Below are 19,151 nucleotides of genomic sequence, written 5' to 3'. Positions count from 1 at the left end.
GTACCATTGCATCCTCATCAGTTCCCTTCAATCTGAAGACTTGAATCATTTGTTCTGGGACACACGCTAAAACTGTTTTCTTCGAAAAATTTCTTCTCTTAATGTTCTCTGAGGGCCGGGCGTGGTGACTCACACCTGTAATCCCAGCACTTTGGAAGGCCGAGGAGGGCGAATCACCTGAGGTCGGGAGATTGAGACCAGCCTGACCAACATGGAGAAACCTGTCTCTAGTAAAAATAAAAAATTAGCCTGGCGTGGTGGCACATGCCTGGAATCCCAGCTACTCGGGAGGCTGAGGCAGGAGAATCGTTTGAACTCAGGAGATGGAGGTTGCAGTGAGCCCAGATCGCACCATCGCACTCCAGCCTGGGCAACAAGAGTGAAACCCCGTCTAAAAAAAAAAACAAAACTGTTCTCTGAAATGCTTCTGATACATGTTCCCCTCCAAGGTAACTAGTGCGTTTTCAAGTTGCAAGCAATTCTCTGGAGTTTATTGCTTCCTCTATCTTTTCCAAAAAGGTAATTCTAGAATAGTAGAAATCTGAAGCCAGAAAGAAAGGAAGTTTTCTTCCATCCAGTAGGAAACTGTACCTCAAATACCATTTGACTTGTACGTTCTGGAGGCAGAAAATTTACCACAGAGGATCTCATTCAGACATGTTCGCCTCCGTGAAGCCCTACCTGACATATCCACCATTCCCTTAGCCACCAAGAAAAGAAGGAAGGGAGGGAGGGAGGAGGAAAAAAAGGAAAGGAGGGGAAGGGAGAGAAGGAGGAGGGAAGGAAAGGAAAGGGTAATGAGAAGGGAAGGGAGAGAAAGGAAATGAATGAGCCTCTACTTGGTATTCATACCCCTACCAATGATATTGTGGCCATGATAGAACTTTAACTTTAGAACTATTATTCTTGTCTACAAGAGTTTCTCCCACAAAATTGTAAGCTTTAGTAGCAAAGGTAGAATATATAATTTAGGTTTATATTCCTAATGTTTAGCCAAGTTTCTGCCACTCACTGGGTACTAAACAAATGCTTGATGAATAGTGATTATGATCTAACTACTGTTAGTTCTGCAGACTGCACACTTGATACCAGCCAGTGGTACTTCATCTGCACCTTGCTCTCTCAGGCTATAGAATCAGCAGTAGTAATTATTATCAAGTTCTTCTTTTCTAAGAACAATTGGCAGGGCAAATTATAAGCTGGTCTTCTATTTCAGAGACAAGTGCAAAACAGAGCATGATCGTTTGATATCAAATATAGATCAGTGATTCTCAAACTAGAATGTCTCCAATCGTTAAATAGGGTAGCATTTAATTTGCTTAATTGATGATGATGATGATGATGATGATGATGATGATGATGATTATTTTGCTCTACCACCCAGGCAAGAGTGCAGTGGTGCGATCATGGCTTACCGCAGCCTTGACCTCCTGGGCTCAAGCAATCCTCCTACCTCAGCCTCCCAAGTTGCTGGGTCTAAAGGTGCATGCTACCACTCCTGGCTAATGTTTGCATTTTTTTTTTTTTTTTTTTTTTTTTTTTTTTTGAGACGGAGTCTCGCTCTGTCGCCCAGGCTGGAGTGCAGTGGCCGGATCTCTGCTCACTGCAAGCTCCGCCTCCCGGGTTTACGCCATTCTCCTGCCTCAGCCTCCGAGTAGCTGGGACTACAGGCGCCCGCCACCTCGCCCGGCTAGTTTTTTGTATTTTTTAGCAGAGACGGGGTTTTACCGTATTAGCCAGGATGGTCTCGATCTCCTGACCTCGTGATCCGCCCGTCTCGGCCTCCCAAAGAAACATCATCTCCCTGTGTTACCCAGGCTGGTCTGAAACTCCTGGCTCAAGTGATCCCAAAGTGCTGGGATTATAGGTGTGAGTCATCATGCCCAGTAATTTTGTTTAATTTTAATGTGTATATTGTATGCCATAAAATTCTTATGTTAAGGCTTAGTAAGTGTTACAAAATTAATGCAAACAATGAATTCACAATCATACACTAATTCCTCAAATTTGGAAATTTCACAAGTATTTTCCAGAATCACTGCATCATTAGAAGTACATACAGTCTCTTGTAATGTTAATGTCATGGTGCTTGAACACATGAATTTAAGAAATGAAAAATCTCCATGGAAATTCACTTCATAAAACCAACATCCTGAAATGACCTACAGTTTTCCAGATCCTCTATCCAAATCCTCAGCAACTGAGCTCATTCTGAATGAAACTGCATGAATAGGATTACAAAAGAAATGTAATAGAAATCTGAAAAATAAGTAGTCAGTTTTTTGAAATGTAATTTTAAATAAGGCAGCCCAGTGAGGAGGCTCATAGGGGAAGTCAGTCTTTTACAAAGACTTATCTCTCTTATGGGATAGATTATAATCAGTTCAGATGATTTAGGAAATAACACCTATAAACTCAGATATAATTGACAATAATCTAATGCTCCTATTTATTAATAATCTGCTTTGTCTTTAAATCATAGAGGCAGATTTAACTATAAATCTTACAAATCAAAATTTAAATAGAAACTGTAGATAGAAGAGCTTGCAGACATTCATTTTTTAAAAAAACTGTCAAACCACATGATACGGAATGAATGAGGATACCCAATGTAATAATGATGGTTATGATAATTGAGAAATTGTATATCTTAAAAATAGAAGTGTACACTTACAGAAAAGATTTGGAAATGTTCAAAGCACCTAGATTAGAAATGAAGACAAGAATAGTTAATACTTTATTGGATTTATCTTATTTATAATCTCTCTTTGCAGTTAGATTGTCTCAGAACTTGTTGAACTATCTTCCTTTGATTTGATAGAAATACTTACTTGTCAAGGTTGAGTGACAGAAATTAATGAATATTATTGTCAAGTCTTAAAGGCAAAATTTTTGTTTTGTGTAATTCTCTTTCCTAAAAAGTTGATAAAACTATCTTTCTGCTTAGTAAAAGAAATGAAACAAGAATTCAGGCTCAACTTAAAATAAAAATGTGGCTTAGGAGTGACATCGTAATACCACTTGGCATTTCTTAAGTGAGCCTGCTCTTTCTACACTGGATAAAAATAAAGAGAGAAAAGCATCTAAAACCCTATGACATCCCAAATGTGCCCATGAAAGCAGAAATTTTCTGGCTTGCATCTATGCATTCTTTCCACTTTCCGTAGCCTCCCACGTTATAATGACTTATGCATGGAATTCAGAGACTTTATATTTTCTTTTGAGTGCAGAGTGAACGTCAACATGGAAAATGTGAAGGCTGACCACTTTTCAAGATGGCCACAGACCTTTGAGGGAACCAAATAGTATCCAAAAAGATACTTGGTCAGGCTGGGATACTAAAATTCTAGCACATGTCAATTTCACCAGTTTTTACAGGGTGGAAATATTTACCTCTCAGGCATGTGTTTAGTCAGAATAGCTCAAAATTTTTGTTGGGGAGTCAAGGCCCTTTAAAATAGAATAAAGAGATCCAAGATCAGCACAGCAGTTAATCTTGTCTATAGCATAAATCAAAACTCAACCCATGTTGTGTACTGACAGTTCTTCTGTGGAATAAAAACTAAAAGTGTCTGCTCTGTGAATGGGATTTTTCTTTTACAGTCCAATAACATAGTTTCACTGTGGGGCAAAATTTGGGTTAGTCACTTTTATAAGGTTGAGTTTACACTGGTACTATTTCTTTCCTTTAACTAAGGGTTTGAAGAATTCAAGGCAAAAGGTTGGATACCTGGTATGTGTTTGTATTCTGAGCTTGTCTTATGCATGATTTTCTTGTTTACTTAAATTTTATGGCCAAATTCTAACAGAAATATGCAAACTAAACTTCTTATAAGCCAAACAGAATGAGACCGAAGTTTCTGAAGAATAGTCCCAATTGTCTTATAGTCTTATCTTCCTTTATGTTCACTTGAATTCTCGCATAAAATATTTAGAGTTTACACATACTAAAGTTATGTGGGAAGAAGGGATGAAGGTAGAATCTCATAATTCCATGAAGACAATGAAGTTTGTTGACTATCTCAGTCTGGGCCTTAGAAGCAGGACCCAGTTTGAAGCTAGGCTCACTTCCTACATGTATAACTTTAGTAAATTATTTAATTTATCTTAAGCTTCAACAATACCAGCTTGCAAGCTAGTAGTAGCAGTAATAGGATGCATGTATAGATGGATCTGTCCTAAGGCATTGTAAATGGTATGTGTTATGCTTTCTACTCAATGCACTGTGTGTTAATATGTGATAAACTGGATTATTCCATGTTTCTTAGTCACTCCCTGGAGTAACTACATACAGGTCATTTGGGTTCGGTGTTAGCTCTTTCACACACTAATATATTACACATGCTGTCTCTATAGCTCAAGTTTTGCATGAACAGTTCCCTGGTGACTTTTGCTGTGATTTAAACCAAACAGTGAATAGATATATTTAACAACTTGTGCTCACAAAAGTAAATCGGGAAAGCATGCAAGCTAGAACAACATGTTTCTTCCAGTGGTTTTTATTAAGTATTGCATTTCACATATTTTCTTAATGGAGTTTTAAATGTTCAGTATTTATATCTTTATTCATTAATGGACCAATCCAATTGCCTTTAAAAGTGTTGCCGATGATTTTTATCAGAAATATTCAATGTAAAATTTCCTACTAATATTAGGCTGTTTCTTAAAGAAATAATGTTATTAAAGCTAATAAACAGAAGCTTTATAAAATCTCTTAATTTTGATAGCATAGATTAGGTCTTCTCTTTTCTAAGATATATTTTGACTTTAGAAATGTATCTGTGACTATACATATTTTTTAATTTTTAATAGGTGGCGAAATGACAGAACCCATTCCCTTCTTTGATTGGTGATTTTGAAATAATCTTTCATCAAGTTCCATCTCCTTTACCCTCATATGGAATATATCTCTATGTCTGTGGTTAAACTACGATGACATGTCTGTAGCTATCAGAAAGAGAAGCTGGGAAGAACATGTGACCCACTGGATGGGACAGCCTTTTAATTCTAATGATCATAACACAGCATGTCATCATGGACTCGTAGCTGATAGCTTGCAGGCAAGTATGGAAAAAGATGCAACTCTAAATGTGGACCGCAAAGAAAAGTGTGTTTCACTACCTGACTGCTGTCATGGATCAGAGCTGAGAGATTTTCCTGGGAGGCCAATGGGTCACCTGTCAAAGGATGTGGATGAAAATGACAGCCATGAAGGTGAAGATCAGTTTCTTTCCCTGGAAGCCAGCACAGAAACACTAGTGCCTGTTTCTGATGAGGATACCAATTCTGATTTATGCCTTACAGATGATAAACAGGTTTTGAATACCCATGTGCATAAAACATCAGGGCAACATATGATCGAAGGAGCAGGCTCCTTAGAAAAGGCACTGCCCATCACAGAAAGTAACCAAGTTTCTTTTAACTCCTGGGGAATGGCTGGTAAAACTGAATTAGCACTGGTAAAAGAAAGTGGGGAGAGGAAAGTTACTGACTCTATAAATAAAAGCCTGGAGCTTTGCAATGAAATAGGTTTAAGTGAAATAAAAGATGCACCCAAAGTAAATGTAGTTGATACTTTGAATGTGAAAGATATTGCACCTGAGAAACAATTGCTTAATTCTGCTGTAATTGCTCAGCAACGAAGGAAACCTGACTTCCCTAAAGATGAAAATGAAAGAAGCACCTGCAATGTAGTACAAGATGAGTTCTTAGATATTCCTTGTACAAACAGAGGACTGCCATTATTAAAAACAGATTTTGGAAGCTGCCTTCTGCAGCCTCCTTCCTGTCTCAATGGAATGTCAGCTGAAAATGGCCAGGAGAAGAGTGGCTTTTCACAACATCAAAACAAAAGTCCACCAAAGGTCAAGGCAGAAGATGGCATGCAGTGTTTACACTTAAAGGAGACCCTGGCCACCCAGGAACCCACAGATAACCAAGTCAGACTTCGTAAGAGAAAGGTAAGACATATGCACAGATTCTCTGGCTTTTGAAATTTTGTAAATATCCTTGGATTCATCAGTTATCATTTTGCTTGGATTAAAAAGATATGAAGATGGTTCTTTTGCCCTGTCATGCAGATGCATAATTCAAAGACTACCCACTTGGTCAGACCATCAAAATATGTAAAAATTAAAGAATAATAATCTATCGATTTCACTAATAATATGTATAATGGTTTATGAATAATCTATTTCAGAATTGTGTTGAAAACAGGATTGATATCCCTTTCTTTAGTTGGAATTAAATACCCACCAGATAGCTCATAAACATGCAGTTCAAGGCATTCTGTAGAGTGCTTTCTGATTTTTATAAAGAAAGTCATGGTACTGTTATAGCATTTATTTGGGCATATTTCTTTTTCTCTTCAAAAAGAGTATGTTTTCATAAGAAAAAAAGTGGTATAAATCACATATTTAAAATAATCCCTTTACATATACAAAGGCAAAACTACTGCCACCCCCAAAATGCGCTGATGTCATTTTAAGTGATACCCTGGCACACTCACCATCAATAGATACATCACAGTCTGTGTTTCTTGACACAACTGTGACTTAACTGTTGACCAGAAAGGGCTAATAACTGAAATTATGTTTTATGTTACAGCTCCTTTGACTAATTCTAAAAATTCCATCCTCCCCTGCCGAGCTTCCAAGTGAGAGAAGTAAGGGCTCAGATGGTGCTACCTGAATTATGGTTTAGCAAGTGAACCCTTGACCAAAACCTGTCTTTTCTATAGAAGTTCCCTACATTTCTCCAAAACCTGTAGTGAGTTATAGTCCTGATATAAGTCCAAGTACAATTTCTTCTTCTGTAAACCCCATATGGCCACTGGCATTGAAGAAAGCTTACAGTTTTGACACTGATATGCACCGATTAAAACATATATCCTTGGCCCTCTCTTGAGATATTCATCCATTACTGCAATTCTCCTAAACACAAAACTAATGTTCTTTGTTCTGTTCAACTGGGGCTATCTACCATGAGAAAAAAAAATCTCCTACTTTCTTTGTAGTGAAGAAATCTGGTTTTCATAGACTGTGGTTTTGCTAACAAACTAGTTCAGTAATGTGTCGTGAGTTAGTTTAAATGAAGTCAAAGACTTTACAGCAAAAATCAGTGTCCACAAGCTATATGCCAACAGACCATTTTGTGCTTCTGGCAGACTCTCCCTTCCTTACATAAGTTTTATGAAAATGTTAATGCTCCATAAAGTTGTTATGATTAAAATGATTAGGTCACTTTTTCAAAAACTTTCATATATCCTATCAAAACTGTTTGAGGGGGTGCTATAATCACATTAGACAGTATTAACTGACCTATGGCATAGCTCCCCTAAAATAAAACAAACTCCGCCCAACTGCCAATGGAAACATTAAACATTCCAGAAACATATACTCACCACTTGAACATTTATGTCGATACTAAGAATGCTGGAAAGAATTTACTCTTGGACATGTCACTATAGCATGGTTGCCTTTTGAGAGTTATAATTATATCTCATTTACAAGTTCGAACTTAAATATCCTATTTTAAGCATTCTGTCATGCTAAAGTGTTGTGACATTGTCTGATGGAATATTTACTTTAACTCTACAACCCATTTAGGATGCCTTCTAATAAACAGATTAAATGAAAAATTTTAGGTTGGGAATTTACCCTGGAAAACTACGGTTATGGGAGAAGCCCCCAGAACTAAAATGTGTAAGAATTTTTGTTTTATGCATTCTTGGATGAGTGTTAAAATACCGTGGAATTGGCAATTCATCATTTTTAGAAATTTACCAGAAGAAACAATAGAGAATATTCACAGAAAGATATGTACAGAGGTGTTCATCATTATACTGCAAGTTACTGAAAGAAAAATGAAACAGTCTACCTTTGCATCAATAAAGAATTTGTTTAGGCCGGGCACGGTGGTTCACACCTGTAATCCCAGTACTTTGGGAGGTGGAGGTGGGCGGATCACGAGGTCAGGAGATCGAGACCATCCTGGCTAACACGGTGAAACCCCGTCTCTACTAAAAATACAAAAAATTGGCCAGGTGTGGTGGCAGGTGCCTGTAGTACCATCTACTCAGGAGGCGGAGGCAGGAGAATGGTATGAACTTGGGAGGCGGAGCTTGCAGTCAGCCCCACTGCACTCCAGCCTGGGTGACAGAGCAAGACTCCTCTCAAAAAAAGAAAAAAAAGAAAGAAAATAAACGGTCCAAGAATTTGTTTATTATTTATCTTGTATGGAATACTATGCTGCCATTAAAAAGATGGAGTGAGATCCAAGCACACTAACTTTTAAAGAAGTTCATGATATAGTCTATCTGAAAAACAACAGTAGCAGACTAATATGTATAGATAGCCAAACCTTAATGTCAAAATGTGTATGTGTGTGTGTGCATGTGGGTGTGTATATATATATACACACACATATATACATATACATAGATATACATGTATGTGTATATATATGTGAATGTATATATATACATATATATGTATATGTATATATATGTGAATGTAGACAGTAGTATAAACCTCTCTGTATAACTGAATAATATGTGAAATCCTGGCTAAATGGGCACAAAATTGTTAACAACAAATACATTGGATGAGTGGAATTAAAAGAGCAGAGGGAGGGGTTTTCATTTTTTATCCCATATAATTTTTATAAAAGATCACAGAATTATGTATGAAATGCATACACTGAACAGAAACACACAAAAAAATAATATTTAATGTATAAACTGAGGCATTTTCTGCATGGCACAAAACAACCTTTTATCTGCATTATTATTATGATTCTTACTGCTTTTATAAACTATAAACAAATATAAAGTTTTTCACACTGTTGACAAGAGTTCTAATCAACTAGTTGATGTCTAATACTAGCGCAACTAGTTTAGAAAAGATAAGTTTTTTGGAGGCACACGTGTGCCACATTTTCATGTCTGTAGGGAATGTGATGCCAAATGGTCAAGTGGTAGAAACAGTCTGCTAATTGTCTGTATATTTAAAACTGTCAGCCATAGTAATACCTGTAAGATAAGAACTTGGAAAAGTGAAATCGAATAAAGGCTAATATCATTTTAGTTATGGAATTGTAATCAGCTCATTATCTGATAATCATGTGAGTGAATCAAATCCTTCAATAAATTTGTGCACATCGATTTCTTTTGTCAAGATAACATCAAGGTTCTAAGACTTGAAGAAAAAAAATAAAAGAGCTTATAAGGGTGATCTTCAAAATGTATTGAAATAGTGCTCCAGATATATCATTGTGCTTTTGATATAAATTATCATTTCTTGAAACCCACAAATCTTGGCAGGCATTCATCATTTTGCAAAGCTTAGTTTTACTTAGTTTCTGATGATATTTCTGACTATCAGAGTTTAGTCACACATATATTTATTAGGAGTCTCAGTTGGAGGGGATTACATTTGTAGTATATGTACTACAAGTATAGACCTATATTTGTAGTATATATGTAGTATATAGGGGATTACAAATATTGACCTTTTAAGCCAATAATTCCTCTAAATAGGATGAATTATATAATGAAATTGAAGCCACTGATATCAAAGGAAGACCAAATGAATTGTGAGCAAATGTTAGAGAACGTGCCATAAGGTTGGGTGACATATGACCAGCACTCACAAGGCCTGGCTGGTCTCTAGGGTGAGGCGGCTGGTTAAAAGCAATTCTGAGACAAATTCCAAAGTAGTCTGGAGGAGGGAGACAGTCTAAGAAGTGGTCTCTTTAAACCAGACGAGATGTGAAGATGGAAAACATTTAGGGAAAGACTTGAGGTTAGACATTTTTTCTTAAAGAAGTAGTTTACTAATTAGAGAGAGTCCAGAATTCAGTCTTGTGTAAAGACTACTTAAACAGTTCTGAATTTTTTGAATAACCATAATAATTATATAAATGTCTGCACATATGTTTATTTGCTCACATAAGAAATAATCCATATTACAAAGCAAAATAAACTCCAATAAAGATGCAAAGATCATGTGAACTATAAGAAAACATCTAATTCTACATTCCAACAGAAACCTCATATTCCAACAACAAATTAAATGAATGCTAGGCTCTTAGTTTATCTTGGAGATGGAGTCTTGCTTCCTCACCCAGGCTGGAGTACAGTGGTGTGATCTCCACCCATTGCAACCTCCGCCTCCTAGGTTCAAACAATTCTCCTGCCTCAGCCTCCTTAGTAGCTGGGATTACAGGTGTGCACCCCTACATCCGGCTAGTTTTTATATTTTTAGAAGAGATGGGGTTTCACCATGTTGGCCAGGCTGGTCTCAAACTCCTGACCTCAGGTGATCCACCTACCTCAGCCTCTCAAAGTGCTGGGATTACAGGTGTGAGCCACTGTGCCTGGCCTATATCTCAGTATTAATTAAGTCTGCTATCTCAGAAAACATAATAGTGCTTCAAATGACATATTTCTCTCACACACATAAAATAGGGATAAGAAGTTCTGAACTAATATATAGGCTCTATGCCTTGAGAATCCACACCCCTTTTATCTCCCCTCTCTGCTATCTTGAGTCCTCATCTATATTCAAGTCAGTGGGAAGGCAAAAGGGTACAGGGGTGATCACACCCCTGTGTACAGGCAGTGCCCAGGTCATCGACTTCACTGCAATTTCATGGGCTAGAATTTAGTTTCATGGGCACACCTAGCAATAAGGGAACTGACCATTGGAATCTACATTCTGGACAAGCATATGTTCGCTAAAAGTTCTATTATCAAAGAAGTATGGAACAATTTATATTGAGAGATAACTCATAAATATTGAGGAATAATGCTCTAACATAAATATATTCCAATATATCATGACATGTTGCGAAAGAAATAACCAAGCTGCATATATGTTCTGTTGTATTCTGTATAAATACTAGGTGCTTTAATTTCACACAACAGAATACCTTTCCTCATTATGAAACTACTTGCTATATTAAATGATGTTTATCAAATGCTATATCATTTCTTACAGAAAAACTGTCCAGGAATAAAACATTATATTATACATACTGTACTTTAAATCCCTGGAAAATATAATACATTGTCTATGACTGACAAAAATCAAGTATTTTCTCCTTATTCTATATTTAAAATATGCAAACATTTGGTAAAAGGACACCCATACCGGAAATGATATTCTCTTTCCTTTCTATCCCCTAAATGCCGATGGGGGAGACTTGTAACAAGGGGAGGATAACATTGACCAATGGGTGACATAACGAAGATAGTAAATTGTGCAGAAAACAGAATGAACCAAAGTAGGAGGCTGGCTGGGACAATATAAAAGGAAAGGAACTATTCTAAAAAAATAAGTTCTACTGTTCTATACCTCTTTACAATGTAAAGAGGTATAGAATGTATTATAATTATATTTAACAATATAACAAGTATTGTAACTATAGTTAGCAATAATACATAGTTTCAAATAGCTAGAAGAAGGATATTGAACGTTCTCAGCACATATGTTCTCAGACATGATCAATGTTTGGAATGATGGCTCTGCTAATTACTAAACATTGTATGATCACTAAACATTGTATGTATCACAACATCATCTATATGCCCCATAAGTTTATAAACAATGTTTATGTATCAACTGAAAATTTTTTAATTCAAAAATAAAGATTAAAACAAGAAATGAAAACCTAAAAGATAGTTAAGCCAAGGCTTCGGGCTAATGTAGCAAGATATGTGGAATGAAAGCAAGGACAATGAAGGAATTAGCTTGTGAATAAGCTTAGTATGAGCCGACAAGGAGGGAAGGAATGTAAAGCAGGGTAGGTGTATATATAGCTCTGCAGATAAATTCATAATAACAGTATTATTTTACACCAAGCTTGCACTGGTTTTAATGACACAGGCCTGTTGAGCAGATTGCGCTTTCTAAATCCCCTTGTTTTGACACTTGTTTCCCTAGGTTAAAGATTGGAGCTGGCAGTGAAAGCTTATTTCCAAGTGGTTAGTTGGTGTGTAAATTCATAACAAGTTCCTGTGACAGTTCTTATCCAACATACTCTTAGTGAGTTTTGTGTCCCGGGTAAAGCTAATAGCTTTGTAAATAACTTGTTTTGTGCTTCATTGGGCCACTGAAAACTATCAAATAATTTCATGCCATTTAAACTGGTTTTTGCCTTATAAATAACCAGAAAGCCAAAAATGTATTTGCAGATATTTGGGGCTCAAATATATTGTCTCATGACAAATAAATATAAGTCTAAAACCAACTCAAAATGCAAAAACATTTAATTGTAAGATAAAGGAAAACACTAGGTATAGCGTCTGTTAAAATCAATCCATAATAAACATTGAGCATTTGCAGTATCCCAGGTGCTATTCTATGTGCTTGGTCCATCACCATGAGCCAGGTAGCAGAGTTTATTCCATTGCAAAGCATCTAGTCACTGAAATCCCACTGGAGATGCCAAGTAGGGGTTCTGTTTGACTGACATATAAGGATGGCACTGAAGAGAGGGGAGAGTAGTGAGAGAGGTGGAGGGAGAGAGAAAATAGAGCGAGAGAGAGAAAGACAGCGAGAGTAAGTGATAGAAAAAGGACAGGCTAAAATAGGATACCAAAAGTAGCACTGGTCATTTGTAAAGAAAAAAATAAAGTCTTTGACAAAAAACAAATACGTAGCAGGCTGGAATCAGATTCAATTTCAACAGGATGATGTGGTTATCACAAGCAGGAGCTTTACAGAGAGACAAGGAACATGAACTTGACTCCAGGGATTATAGAGCTGACGGAGCTAAATCATCGCTATTTTTTTACATCAGGTACTCTGATGACCACAGTCAGCCTTATGGACTTTATCTCCAACAGGCTAGAAGTGGAACCCTCATATAAGCTCATATTTCAAGATCCTCAAATGATTGACTTTTGGGGGGTGTTCCCTTTCCCCAGTTTTCTCAGTCAAGTTAGTTGCTCAATTCTCTCTATGCCCACAGAAGACATATTACTGACATGAGCTATATCATCTTATTAAAATCCTATGTATAATGTATAACAAACAAATTCATTGGAATCCAATTGATTCCACCATTGCTAACTAAAATGTAGCTCACTGAGCGCAATTATTCAACCTTGTGTCCACAGCACTTAGAACCTGTTCATAAATGCTACAAATAATGAATGCCTTTGTTGTAGTAAGATATTTATTTTCAGAGGATAACGCCAAGTGTCAGGAACCCAAATTATAAAGATGCCGAACTTAAGTCATACAAGCACCACCACTGGCCGCATATCCCCTCTCTGTTCTGCCCGCTCGTTCTGTGCTAAATCAGGACAAAAGGGAAGAAGAGGGACAAGGGAATCACGTAAAATCTGGATCTCTGAGGAGACCTTCAAGACTGAGATCATTATTATGCTGTGCCTCAAAAGAACTCATTAATCATAACTAATTAGTCGACAGCAAACTATGAGTAGTAAATGTTATTTTGAAGATACTCAGTTGTATCCAGAGAGGAGTGGACAAGGATGAGTGTAGAAAAGGAAAATGTTAGAATATCCATTCATGTTTATTTTAATTTACCATTTAATTTTATGTATGTTCTTTAACATAAATATTAATATAAAAGTGTATGTGTTATTGGTTATAAGTAAGTAACATACACATGCTTGCAGAGGAGTCCATGTCAAAAATGTCAAGAGGCCACTAGTCTAGAAATTCCATAACTTTTCTGGTTAATGTCACTACGAGGAAGTTGGGGGTGGAGTGGAGGGAAGATGACAGGAAGAATAGAATAAGAGACTGAAAGACAAATGATTGGGAAGATTGAGAAGCATTTGTTTAGAGAGTGTTAAACACTGACAAATTCTTTTTTAATTTTAATTGTGAAAATGACATAAAGTTGGGAGATTTGCTGCCAGATGCCTTTAAGGCAACATATATATATATATATATATATATATATATATATATAAAATATATTATGTTCAGATTTAATTGCCCTCTTTCAGAATATATATATATATATATATATATATATATATATTCTGAATGTATATGTGTGTGTGTCTGTGTGTGTGTGCAACACACATATATTTATATAAATTCTGAATGAGGGTCATTAAAACTGAACATTCCTTGTTCCAGATATTATTGGGGGGAAAAAGTAGTTATGATGTATGAGGAGCCTCTGATCCAATCAGTGATTTGGACCAAAGTTGCACATTTACATTAGTTGTTAATAGGATCATTAATGAGTTCCCATTAGCCCAACATCAACTTTTATTGGAGCAAGAATTAATGTACTTTTATGATGTTGTTTTAAATAATGAATGGTTATTTCAGAACCAATTGTGCATTGGAGGCTATCATAATAGTGAAACTGATTTAGTTTTGTTCCTCATGGATTTCTGTTACTATAAACCATGACCAATTTATTAATCTTTTAATACCAACAAAACCACCATAGGTTTTGGCTGCCTCCCTCAAAGAAATGCCAATATCCACACAAGTTGGGGCAACTCACATAACCTATGTAACAGAGCCCTGCCTCTTATCTGGGCACCAGACACAATGGTGCCAACAGGATCTGTTTGTTTTCTGGCTCATGTTCTTACAAATAATGTACTTATCCCTTGCTGCCAACAAGATCTCTATTCCACAGATAATTTTCTAGCTGTAAAGAAAATTATAGTGCTATTTTAAAGATAACCTCACCAATTTTGAAGGAAACACAAGCAACTGGGAAAAATAAACTTTTACTCGTTTCTTAGTTCTAATTCTATATTGACATAGGAATAAAACTAGTGGTTAATGAATCTCTTCAATTTTTTTAGCTTCTATTTTTTGAGCCAGTGAAACTTCAAAAGGGTTTACAGCTTTTTATGCACATTAAAAATTAACCCAGAGGTTTTTGAAAATATTGAAATGGCATCATTATTTGGTCTAGAAAATGAATGGTTTGGTCTGAGCTTGATTTTCCAGCCAAGAGAGTAAGCTGTGATGAGGAAAACAGCACAACCTAAAGTGGGGGGTGTTATTTAACCTTTGTGAGCCTTTCACGCCCCTGGAAAATGTAGAGAACTGTCTCGGCCTTACAAGGTTGTTAGGAACATTAAGTAAAATGAAAAGTCTAACTAAGCATCTACATAGTAAAGCACCTAGAACGATGGTATTTTCTAACCAGAATTTGAGATGAGGATCTGACAGCCAAACAACTGAAGTGCAGAATTATTATATCTGAAAATAGCAAATTCTAGTAGAATCCATATTCACAGCATATATAACCAGCCAGCGTAAGTAGCTTCTTCAGTGAGAAATTTCTGGAGTCCTGCACTGCCCAGGGTTAAGTGTCCACAGACTCTTCACTATGCCTAGAACAAAATAAAGAGGCCAACAGCCTCTGAAGCCAAACTGCCTGGTTTTCAGTCCTGCTTCCCTCACACGTATCTTTCTAATCTTAAAAATTATTTAATCTCTCTATGGCACAGTTTTTTTTTCATTTGTATAACAGGATTCTTCATCTGTTGTTAGAAAGATTAAATGAGTTAATATACACAAAGTAGTTAAAAGTATCTGTGAACACACAGTAAACACCTTGTGACTTCAGCTATTATTAATAGTAGCAGCATTATTTTTGTTTGTTTGTGTGTTTTAGTAAATTTCCCTAATTATAGATCTGAGAGTTTCTTAGAAAAATCTCGGGGCTAGGGACAGGGACTGACAAATTTCGAGAGAGAATTGAGAAGGTATGTCAACTCACATGGACATCTGAGGTATCAAATTTTATCATTAAATGGTAGAGCCAGCCAGGCACGGTGGCTCACACCTGTAATCTCAGCACTTTGGGAGTCCAAGGCGGGTAGATCACCTGAGGTCAGGAGTTCAACACCAGCCTGACCAATATGATGAAACCCTGTCTCTACTAAAAATATAAAAATTAGCCGGGCATGGTGGCATGCACCTGTAATCCCAGTTGCTCGGGAGACTGAGACAGGAGAGTCACTTGAACCCAGGAGGCAGAGGTTGCAGTGAGCCAAGATCACGCCATTGCACTCCAGCCTGGGCAACAAGAGCAAAACTGCATCTCAAAAACAAAAAATAAAAGGGGGGGGGGGAGCCTAGAATATACATTCATTGGCTAAATAAATATTTATTATCTTCTCTTTCCCACGTACTTTGCTATGTGTGGTGTAGAATATGAATAAGAATATATATGCCTTCTTACCTAAAGGTGTTTACACATTGGTAGGGATAATGTAACACACAGATAACTAACTTTCATATTAAGTATAATTAACTTCAGTAAGTTTTGAACTACAAGTACAGTTATATCATAATTAGATTCCAACATAATTAAAGCTAGAAAGTATTCAGATCTCCAGAGATCCAGCTAAGGGAGGATCCCTTTCCAGATGAGGAGGTCAGAAAAGGCTTCCCTCAGATGGTGTCTGGGCTGAGTTTTGAAAGATACACTTTAGATTTTGTACTTGTGGGAATAAATGAAGGAAAGGGATCTCTCTGAGGCATTTTAACTGTTCTGTTTTCTGTTTCTGTCTTCAAACTTCTATTTTTTAGCTAAGTAATTTCTGGGCTCACCATATTTTTAAAAATTATCTAGATTTCAATATACTAATGAGTCCTGAAAATGATGCTTACTTGATAGCTATGTTAAGTTGCTCCCTAGCTAGTATTTGATTAATTAATAAAAAAGCTAAATGAAGATTGTGGAAATGTGCTTCTTGACTAAGACATTAGCAGGAGATATATTAACAAAATGGTTCAACTATGAAATAATAATATTAGGTATTCATTCCCACTAACTCTCAATTCCCTCAGTGATACATAAGAATCATGGACGGAATGTTTTTAATACATTATTTTATATAGCTTTGACCAGTTATAACAAGGTGATTTATCAGCATAATTGACTGAAAGCATGAGAAGTAAAAAGGCATGAGAGTAATTCCTTGTTCATTAAAACTTCAATGCTTATTATGTTTTATATTCTACTCACTTACTGGCCTTAGGCATAATTAGAAATTTTCTGTAGTATCATTTTGAAGAGATACCCAAAGGTATTTTAGTCAGAGTGTAAAGCAGACAAGAAATGTACTTCATAAATAATCTGAAAAAACATACAATTTCAATGGTCACCTTCTTTAAGTGTAAAAGAAGAGACTTTCAGGCCAGGTGCAGTGGATCAAACCTTAATTCCAGCACTTTGGGAGGCTGAGGTGGGTGGATCACAAGGTCAGGAGTTCAAGACCAGCCTGGCCAAGACGGTGAAACTCTGTCTCTACTAATGATACAAAAATTAGCTGGGCATGGTGGTGGGCACCTGTCATCCCAGCTACTCAGGAGGCTGAGGCAGAGAATTGCTTGAACCTGGGAGGCAGGGGTTGCAGTGAGCTGAGATCGTGCCATTGCACTCCAGCCTGGGCTACAGAGTGAGACTCTGCCTCAAAAAAAAAAAAAAAAAAAAAAAAAAAAAAAAAAAAAAAAAAAAAAAAAAAAAGAAAGAAGAGTTTTTCTAACTTTAAGAACAGAAAATGGGAGCCTGCAGACCTGTGAGTTCACCAACTGTGCTGTTCATCTTCTCTTGTTATGGGACAAACTTGGAGTGGGAAAGATTAGTGCTGAGGTTCAGTGTACTAAGACTCAATTTTTACCATTATTGTATAAAGACTGAATGTCAATTTAGGGCACAAAATTCACTGATGAATTTCTGAATGAGATAAACTTTTTCTTAAGAGAATTATGACGTGTCGATAGCCCAAACCTATGGCAGGAATATTAAGAATAAAGTAAATTCACTTAGCAAAAATATTATGGATGTCCATTCATTTTTAATATCTGTCATAATCATGCACAATTGGAAATGCAATATTTTGCTTCTTGCAAAAGTATACTCATTATTGAAACCTGAAGTAGAAGAGGTGACAAGCACAAAAGAACCAAGTGGTCACTACCGCAGGGACGACATTAGTAAGTCGACTAATTGTGCTCTGATCTCACATTTCCAAAGGAATTTTAAAAGGAAACCACAGCAGGCTTTAGAGGGCCTGTGGATAATTTGCCTCACCCTATCCACAAAAGCACAGGGAAATGGGACTTTGAGTCAATATCACAGCTGACCAGTGCCTACATTAAGAAACAATCTGCCAAGTTCTTGTGTACAGAATGATTACTTCTCACCCTATGTATCTGCTGTTGTGTAGTTGGGACTTTAATTTCGAATCCATTCATCAATCACATCCCTTGCATTTTGCCTTCATTTTGTTGCAGGATAATCGCAAGATCTTGAATATCCTGTCCTATGTTCATTTATGCAACAGGCAAGTAATTGCTCAGTTGACTAGACCATGCGAGGTGTCATCTTACAAACAAATATGGATGAAAGACCCAGAATTTGCATTTCATAGGTTCATGGAATGTTTCCGTTGGAAAAAACTAAATACCCTTGCATTTCATTTGAACTAAAATAATGTGTGGGTATTAACAAGATCAAGGGGCTGTAACTTAGAATGTTAATAGTGGTATGTCATGGTACCAACGTGAAGTTGCTGCCCCACGGAGAAAATGCTGAGTTGAACATTATTATGGAAACTCTATAATTTAAAAGTAATCAGAAAGAATTGGCCAACATCGAAATGTAACACAAACCTAATATTAAGGTTTTTTTAAAAAAAATGATGAAAGGAAATGTTTTATGCCTCTTTCAGACATTTCTCTACTTGGTGCGCAGGGAGAAAAAAACATCTGAGAATTTAACTGCCATTTCAGGTATATGCTGACAAAAACATAAAATGAATTTTTAAAGCAAAATGGAATGGAGTCTAAAATGAGCTTTGTTTTTTTTTCTATGTTTCTCCTGGTTTCTAGTTTTGTAACAAAAATGTGCCTTTTCCTGAGGCATGGATTTTCATTTCATTCGATTATTCTGTACTCCTTCCCCATGGTCAACATACACTTTTATCATAAATGTGATCTCTGTCCACTTAAAAGTTACAAAGTGCTTTCTCTCAGATGTTCAAAGTGTTTGGATTGAGGCATGATAAATTTTAAACAAGCTGAAAAGTATTTCAAACAAGTCCCATGCCATGAGCAATTGTCAAGAGGGCAGAGGATAAAGGAAGTTAGCTAGCAGATTTCTGTATACTCTTCATGCAAATT

General features: G+C 36.5%; 1 protein-coding gene across 2 annotated transcripts in view; it reads left to right on the top strand.

Moving 5' to 3' along the window:
• The window catches only part of DLC1 (DLC1 Rho GTPase activating protein), a 450,692-nt gene that overhangs the window by 10,138 nt on the left and 421,403 nt on the right, over positions 1-19,151 (top strand). For both annotated transcript variants that reach the window (XM_010375802.2, XM_030937755.1), the window contains one exon: positions 4,813-5,960. In XM_010375802.2, the coding sequence (XP_010374104.2) occupies positions 4,938-5,960 (1,023 nt within the window). In that variant the 5' untranslated portion in view covers positions 4,813-4,937. Of the gene's footprint in view, positions 1-4,812; positions 5,961-19,151 lie in introns of those variants that run through there.

This window comes from Rhinopithecus roxellana, chromosome 9, assembly GCF_007565055.1.
Source record: "Rhinopithecus roxellana isolate Shanxi Qingling chromosome 9, ASM756505v1, whole genome shotgun sequence".
NCBI classification, from domain to species: domain Eukaryota; kingdom Metazoa; phylum Chordata; class Mammalia; order Primates; family Cercopithecidae; genus Rhinopithecus; species Rhinopithecus roxellana.
Note: the sequence above shows the minus strand (reverse complement) of the source record. Positions and strands in the feature narration are given on the sequence as shown.